Source organism: Vanrija pseudolonga, chromosome 1, assembly GCF_020906515.1.
Source record: "Vanrija pseudolonga chromosome 1, complete sequence".
In the NCBI taxonomy this organism is placed as follows: domain Eukaryota; kingdom Fungi; phylum Basidiomycota; class Tremellomycetes; order Trichosporonales; family Trichosporonaceae; genus Vanrija; species Vanrija pseudolonga.
The window spans coordinates 4429887-4438024 of NC_085849.1; the positions used below are offsets into that span (position 1 = coordinate 4429887).

The window sequence follows — 8138 nt, forward strand, 5'->3', positions numbered from 1 at the left end:
GGTGTCCGCGGGATGCCGGGCGGGGCGGTAGTCGACGGCTTCGCTGTGTGCGAGGGATATGATATCCTTGTTGCAAGCAATGCTCGCTGACAGGGGTCTGTGAGACGACGGCGCCGCACATCCGTCTTCCCCTCGACTCTGTCGGAACATTCATCACACAAGGTATGGAGCATGCGCGATGGTGTGCTCGCCCGTAGCGAGGTCGGCGAGTCGGTCGGCGGGCGGGCCGCGAACGGCGTGGCGGCGACGCGGGATCGCGGCGGTCGGACGTCGCCGGCGTGGTGGTCTGGATATCCATCAACCGCGAGCGACGACAGCACATATATCATGATGCACGCAATACTCGACGACACGCACGCACGCAGCAAGCACACACACGCACAATGCCCGCCCCTTCCCTCCCGTACCACCTAGTCAACGCCTTCGTCTCCCCCACCACGCCGCACAGCGGTAACCAAGCCGCCGTAGTCATCTATCCCAACGACACGGACGAGAGGATAAACGACACCTTCTTCCGGCTGACGGCGCACGACTTCCACTTCAGCGAGACTGCCTTCCTCGTCCCCATTGCAGGCGAGCCAACGGAGCCGCGGTATCGTATTCGCTTCTGGACGCCGGCGGTCGAGGTGCCGCTGTGCGGGCACGCGACGCTCGCTTCCGCCTACACTACCTTGTACGCAGTGCACCCGGACGCGGAGGCGATCGTATTCGATACCCACCACGGCCTGGTGCGCTGTGTGCGCTCTGACACGGGAGGCGTGGTGCTCGATATGCCGGCGCACGTTGCCGCCCAGCCCGACGAAGGTACAGACAAGGCGCTACGCGCGACCATGCTCGCTGCTGCGCCTTCTTTGTCGCCGGGAGATCTCCTGCGCGTCGGCCGCCTCACCGACTTTGGAGACGGCGATCGCGTCGTGTACGAGCTCGCCGCCTCGGTCGACTTGGAGAAGCTGCCCGTCAACCTCGAGCAGTTCAACTCGGCGGCGACCGGCCAAGCTATCGTCACGCAGCTCGTTGGCGCCGACAGCGCGGGGCTCAAGATCAACTCGCGCATCTTTTGCCCGTACTGGGGTGTGCCCGAGGACCCGGTGGTGCGTAGTGCTCCTATTCGAGCTGAGCCGAGCCGAGCTGACTGCATGTACATAGACGGGCGCAGCGCACACAGTCCTCGGGCCATACTACCTCGCTGGCCTGGGCGCGCGCCACGCGTCAACCTTGTTAGCGGGCGACTTGCCATCCGCGACCATCACCGCGCGGCAGGTATCCCAGCGCGGCGGGGGGATGCGGGTCAGCCTGAGCGCCGACGGGACGCGCGTGCTGCTCAATGGCCAAGCGGCGCGTTGGGGCGACGGGTTGCTCCACGCCGTCTGAGCGTGCCGACCACCGACCGCGGACCGCACATCGACCGACCGAAGTTATCTACGGTGCACTTCGCTGCATTCATAGTTATCTTGGACCGTGAATGGAGTAGCAGCACGCCACTACGTTCGGTCAGAGTGTATCAGCTCGGTCGGTGATTGCTAGCCTGGTCGTGTCGACAGTGCCACAATCACGGCGAGGTCGGAGGCTCGCGATAGGAGAAAACTGGGTCATGCATGTCGCTGAATAAGGTCCTGGGTCTGTTGTTCTGCTCGATCTCGTTCCTCCCGTCGTACTTGCTCGATCAGCGCGCTGCTCTGCTCTTGCTCTCCGCGCAGACGTCGAAGGACACCGATGCTGACATCGGCATGAGTGTGCCACGAATTTTCATCACCCAGAATTTTTGTGCCGACCGATCGAGCAGCGTCGTCGTCGACATCGACGACCAGCCACCGCGTGCGTGCAGTGCGCGGCGCGGAGCAACGGCATGCTGCGCGTGCACGCGTGTGTGTGCACGCTCGCGAACAACCATCTTGCGTACCTTTTGGGGACGGTCACCAGGAGCACACCGCACCCAGTACGAACAGCAGCGCAGTGCCTGTCGGCAACCACATAATCAGTGTCGGCTATGTATACGGGATTGGTGCCAGGCACCGCACACGACCGATTGCACCCAACGTGGGGGCCCTGGGTTCGTCATGAGGGTGTCACCGTCAGCGTCGTTATACATAGGAAGGTTGGTGGGCAGTGCAGCGTGAGTAGTGAGCATGCGGTGCATCGCGGAGTGGTGGCTACGGGGTGGTTCGAGCAGAGTGAACAGAAGAGGGACGGGAGGGGAAAGAGACACACGAGTGAGACACGTCGAGAGACCCCCTCACGAGTCCGACTCACTCCTCCGCACCCCGCACCCCGCACCTCGACCCATCCCCGACCTTCCTTCGCTGCTACCCCACTGCACCTCCCCGATCAATAGATAGGCCATGGGCCAATAGTCCGCGCAGTGTTCCCACACGCCGCGGCACAACCAACGCCTCGAAGGTGTACGGCATCGACCCAAGATTCGATTCATAGCGTGTCGCTTTCAACGGCACGCTCGTCTACGAGTGGGCAAGCTGGGCGAGCAAGCAGGCACAAGTCACCTGCCTGCCTGCTTTGGCTGCTTTCTCTCGCATGGAACGTTGATCGGGGATGGGCAGTGAGCCGAACTGAACTCACTAAGACACCTGGAAACTCATGACGTCGCATTCCGCCCCGCGCGCTAGTGCCACGCTGGTTGGCCAAACCCCACTGGGCCCCGGATGAAGCGGAGGCTCGCGAGCTAGCAAGCAAGTATTAGCGCCTCGACAGACCACATGACTGCTGCCTGCTCCTTTCTTGACTGTGTCAACGAACGCCGCATGTAACGCTCCTCGGCTGTCGTCGTCGTCGTTGCCCGACGCCCGACGCCTCACGCACCCTACAGAACGCCGCAAACCATACCACCCCAGTTTTTTTTTTTTGGTATCGAGCCGCACGCGCGCGTGCACAGCACACAGTGATCGATCCACAGCGAGTCCACGAGCCTCTCTGCTTGCTGATCGCGATCACCCCGCGTGCCGGACACACCTGCTCCGGCATCGGCGTGACGTGCGCCACTTGGAGCGTTCCGCACACCTTGAGCTTAAGCGAGCGTGCACATATGTTGTCGTTTGGAATGCGGGGTAGTACGGGGTGCGGCTTTTAATAGTGGCTCGTAGATGTCAGTGCAAGGTCTATCACTTCCCCCCCCGTTGTCGCTCGCTCGTTATCACTTCCCCCCTCTCAGCGGTGTCACACCGGGGCTCCGGGAGCAGAGCTACGTCGCCGCCGACCTGGTCGGGTGGTGCTGTAGGCGCAGCTGACTTTGTGGGTGGCGGTAGTTCGGCTCCCACCTCGGCGCAGCATAGGAGAGCAAGTGCGCCGTCGGCCGCCGACAAGAGCGGTTCAAGCACCGTAGAGGAGGCTGGTCGTCCGCTCCGGCCGAAAGTAACTGCGGCTACAGCCAGCTCGGCGCACACCGGGGCACTCGTCGCCTCGCTCTATGGTCGGAGAATGGATGGAGCGAGTGCCGAGACCACCGAGCCAGCGTGCGGTATGCCGCTGCGTCGGTGAGCCTTACATCCAGCCCATCGCGCAGAGGATAGTCATCCTCCCCTGGCACGGCGAGCAAACGGACCAATGTCAGCTGCCTGCTGGGGGTCACTTGTCGAGTAATCCGCCACTCACTCGACGCTCCACCACACCGTGGCCTCTGGCTCCGGTGACTGAATGTGCCAGTCAGCTGCGCGTGGATCTGTCCACGAGCACGAGCGCACGAGCGAGCGACCCCAGCAGCGAGCGGCGTACCTCCGAGGCAGACGTGGTCTGGCTGGCTGGCTTGGCTTGGCATGGCGCTCTGGTCCGCTCGTGGATAGTATCTTCTTACTCAGCAGATCCATGGCGTCCATGGCGAGGACTGACCACTCTGACGGTGTGACGATGCTGGAGCTGCTCTTGGGCTCTGGCAACCTCCCGTGCTCCGACTAGAGCCTTGGAGCCCTTGTCTTGTCACCGGTTCGGAGCAACCGGAAGGAGGGGGACTGACGTCTGTCTGTCGCGGTAGTGTGTCGATGGGGAGTGGCGACAGTCCATGAGATGACCGGTATAAGACGTCCCCCGTCCCACTGATAGATCCATGACAACGCCCAGCAGCGCTGACCTGGCAACGAACGACACGCACTGAACTAAGCCTGCCTGCCCAGACACGCACACACGCCATGTCCCCAGTCTTCAGCTACCTCGCCGCGCGCGGCAACGACGCGCTCCAGTCCAACCCTTCTACGGGGGCCGACATCCGCCTCACGACCAACGGGAGCAGCTTCCTCTGGGCCATTTTTGCCCTCGTGGCTGTGTTCCTCTTGGGTATCATGTTCTGGACTACCCGCGTGGCGCGCGGCGCGAGGGTGTGGCACCATCTCGTTGTGGTGAGTGTCGTCTTCTCCCTCGCTGCCGGCCCTTCATGCCGCGCGCGATCGCACTCGCTACCGGTCGTGCTCGCTGACCCTTGCCCAGATCAACCTCACTATCATGACCGTCGCATACTTCTCCATGGCGTCAAACCTCGGCTGGACGATCGTGCGCTCCGAGTTCGGCCACTACCAGGGCAAGGGTCTTGAGCGCCAGGTGTTCTGGGTCCGAGTAAGTGTGCCGCGAAAGCCGTCCTATGGACGGTCCCTTATGTACAGTACTCTCCCAACACACAATCACCTCGCCCGCGCCGCATCTGCTAACACACACACCCAGTACGTCGACTGGATCCTCTCGGTCATCTTCCTGATCCTCCCCGCCACCCTCGCCTCGCCGCTCAACCTGTCCGACACGCTCGCGACCCTCTTCTGGGCGGTGCTGACCTTCACCCTGCGCCTGGTCGGCGCGCTCACGCCCAGCACGTACAAGTGGGGCTTCTTCACCATGAGCCTGTTCTCTAGCTGGGCTCTCCTGGCGTACCTCTTCGTCCCGATCCGTCGCGGTGCCGCGAGCCTCGGCGGCGACTTTGCCCGCCTGGCGACCACTTTCGCCGGCGTCGCGGCCTTCTTCCTCGGCATCCTGTACCCTATCGCCTGGGCGCTCGCGGAGGGCGGCAACGTCATCTCCGTCACCTCCGAGATGGTGTTCTACGCCGTCCTCGACATCCTCTATCGCCCCGTGTTCCTCTTGCTCTTCCTCTACCAGATCGCCGACATCGACACCCACGTCCTCAAGCTCAACGCCGGCAAGTACACCCTCGACGGCGGCGAGGCTGCGTTCCCGTCCTCCACCGTGCACGAGCACAACGAGAAGGCACTCCGCATGCCCCACTTCAAGAAGGTCCTCCCTCGCCGCGGCGCGCACGACGCGCCCATTTCTGAACCGGTGCCCGTAGCCGCGGCCCCGACGGCCACGACTGCCACGACTGCCACGACTCCCAACCCGCCGCGCCTGTCCGAGGCGACGGTGCACGAGCAGGCGTCTGCTTAATCGCCGTGACAAATCCATGTCCTGCGCCACTTCAACCTTCTCAAGAAGCTCTTTAATCTAATCTGTTTTATCCCTTATAATGCGATGACATGGTTGCTTCTAATTCTACATGATCTATAATGCCTACAGTTGAACAGTTCCAGTCCTGCCTTTCTACCTTGTTGCCTTCTCCACTGCGGCCGCCGCTGGCTCGTCCCCGCACCCCGCCTCAATGTCGTCGGCGACACGCCGGCTCCACTCCTTGCGGGTGTACACGTCGGCGCCGGCGATCTCTGGCGCGTTGTAGATCGCGCCGGTGATCGTGATCCACAGCGTTGCGCCGCCGACATACAGGAAGTGGAGGATGACCTGGGCCGACAGGAACGCTGCGATGACTTTGAACGCAGGCGAGCGGAGCTCGGCAGCGAGCACGATCGTCGAGGTAGCGAACACGCCGATCGGGAAAGTGAGGGCCCAGAGGCCGACGGAAAACTTGCCAGGGCCGAGGAGGCGCCAGTCCTTGCGCCACTGGTCGAGGAAGAGCGCCACGGCGATAGTGTACCACAGGAGCGCGAGGCCCCAGAGCACGAGGCCGGTGAGCACGCACCCGGCGTAGATGGCGTCGGCAATCCTCTGCGCGCCCTCGGCCTCAGTGAGTCCAGGGATGATGGGGAAGGAGTACTTGTACGCGAGCGTGCGGACGCCGACGCCCATGGAGATGATGCCGAACGCGCCCTGGCCGCAGGGCCCGAGGGGGAGGAACACGGAGGCCAGAGCGGCGGGTGCAGGCGGGCCCTGCATCGCCGCGCGGTAGATCCACAGCGTGATGATCATGAGTGCGGGCGGGACACCAGTGCCCCAGATGACGAAGGAGCAGAGGATGGTGGAGCGCGCCAGGCCGGCGTTGTACGGCGCGAGGGACTGCGCCACGACTGCGCCTGACGCAGCCACGACGACTGTGCCGACGATGGGCAGTAGCCAGGTCGGAGCGAGGGATGCTGGTGTCTGGCTTTGGCGCGTGAAGCTGTTGGGGGAGGGCGGGTGTTAGCCGCTGCAATGTGCCAATAGTTGCCGAAACAGCCGCCTGCCATAATCTTCTTGGAAATCCTGCCTCGTCCATATTCGGAGTTGGCCGTCCACAGCAAAAACAACCACCACCAGACACTCACAGAACAAAGATCATGCCAAAGTTGACGAGCACGGCGAGCAGGACGTTGACCCACCACAGGCCGAACGCGGCGTATGCCCATCGCTCGCCCCATGCTTCGACGCAGACGAAACATACCATGTTCTGCGGTGGTCAGCGGGGTGGCTTGGAGACACTCCGAGTCGGAGTCGCCCGTGGGGCGGCGGCGCACTCACAACAATCGTGCTGAAGCCCATCGGCATGCAGCCCCAGAACATGCTCGCGACGTTGTGCTTTGCGACGGTGCAGAACAGCCCGTGGTAGATGGTGTACCGGAGGATATTTGAGATGGTGAGGATCGAGAAGATGATGATGTTGAGCACGAAGACGATCACGCCGAGGTACTGCAGCCAGTGGCCCTGGTACGGGTAGTTGTGCAGCAGGATGGACGTGATACCTGTGCCCATCGTGATGGCATAGAAGCTAGGCGGGGTGTGAAGGACGGCGTGGAGGATGGCCTGGCGGAGGCCCCGGCGTGGGGAGGCTGGGGGCGCTTTGGGCGGCGGGGTGGTGGACGAGCCGTTCGACGAGCGCAGCGGCGCCGTGCTCGGGGCGATGGTCGAGTCCGAGGTCAGCGCGGCAGTTACTGGGCCGCTGATGACTGGTGTCGTCGGCAGGGGGATGGTCCGCTCCGAGGCGGGAGAGGGGGATGTCATGGTGTCGTCGTCGTCGTGTTGTCGCACGCGCGTGTCGTATAGTCGTTCGTTAGAGACCGAGTGGTCTCGGTGTGCAGTGTGGGCTTTTATCACGCAGTGCAGGACATGACAAGCCGAGTTATAACGCGCCGGGACGATGGAGAAATAATGCGCAAGACCAAGTCGAGTCACGCCGCGTGCCGCCCCGCCACTCCTAATGATGCGCGCAGCGCTTCGTAGTAGTGAGAGATCCCGAGATACGTGGGTGCGTGGGTGGCAAGTGGTGGTTCGGAATACAAAGACGTCAGTGGCATAACATCCTCCAGGGTGGGCAGAGCTCATTCGGAGTGGTGGGGCTCTCGGGATCTCGGGTGTGTCGGTTACTACGGGGACTGTGGTCCAACTCGTGACCTGCATTTGCCACACGGTCGCGGGGTGGTCAAACAGTGCTTGGGCGCTTGTCCGGTTGGAAATCTATGCGCGGAGAAGGGAGTGAAGGTGCGCAGGACAGTATGCATGCCTAGGTTTGCGTGTCTCGCAGTGCCGTAGGCATGCTCACGCCGTCGCCCCGGACTTCGGTTTCTTCGTTGGCCTGGTCTGGCGCAAACCCAACTGGCGCACTAAGTCGCCGAATGGAAATGAACTAGCGCGCACCTTTGTTGTGGTGATGCCTTTCGAATGATTGCGACAGCCCTGACGCACACGACGTGGCGAAGGTGATTGTCGAACGGCCCGATGCATTGGTACCGGGGTACACTCGGGGCGGATCAGTCTTGCCTGGTGGGCTGTGCAGCGAAGGGCAAAGGATGGGCACTATTACAGTACTTTGCCCACCCACCGCTGCGAGCAATATCGCAATATGTAAGCCGCGCTGACACTCCCTTCTGCGCGATCCACATGCACAAGAGCTTTTGACCACACGACCTCGAGCACCGGCATGCCGGCGCGCAGCACTCCACCCTGTG

At 62.6% G+C, this 8138-nt stretch overlaps 3 protein-coding genes across 3 annotated transcripts; 2 read left to right on the forward strand and 1 right to left on the reverse strand.

The window, feature by feature from the left end:
- Positions 1-383: 383 nt before the first annotated feature.
- On the forward strand, positions 384-1371 carry PBLD (Phenazine biosynthesis-like domain-containing protein; the record flags this gene model as incomplete). Its single annotated transcript, XM_062768149.1, has 2 exons — positions 384-1091; positions 1147-1371. The coding sequence occupies 2 exons, from the start codon at positions 384-386 to the stop codon at positions 1369-1371; spliced, it is 933 nt and encodes a 310-aa protein (XP_062624133.1).
- A 2580-nt stretch (positions 1372-3951) lies between these two features.
- FDD123 (uncharacterized protein) lies at positions 3952-5483 on the forward strand. The gene is made up of 3 exons (XM_062768150.1): positions 3952-4340; positions 4429-4554; positions 4660-5483. The coding sequence occupies exons 1-3, from the start codon at positions 4134-4136 to the stop codon at positions 5371-5373; spliced, it is 1047 nt and encodes a 348-aa protein (XP_062624134.1). The 5' UTR covers positions 3952-4133; the 3' UTR covers positions 5374-5483.
- Positions 5458-7291, reverse strand: SSU1 (Sulfite efflux pump SSU1). Its single transcript, XM_062768151.1, has 3 exons — positions 6715-7291; positions 6522-6643; positions 5458-6376 (listed from the first exon to the last, which is right to left on the reverse strand). The coding sequence occupies exons 1-3, from the start codon at positions 7192-7194 to the stop codon at positions 5527-5529; spliced, it is 1452 nt and encodes a 483-aa protein (XP_062624135.1). The 5' UTR covers positions 7195-7291; the 3' UTR covers positions 5458-5526.
- Positions 7292-8138: the final 847 nt, after the last annotated feature.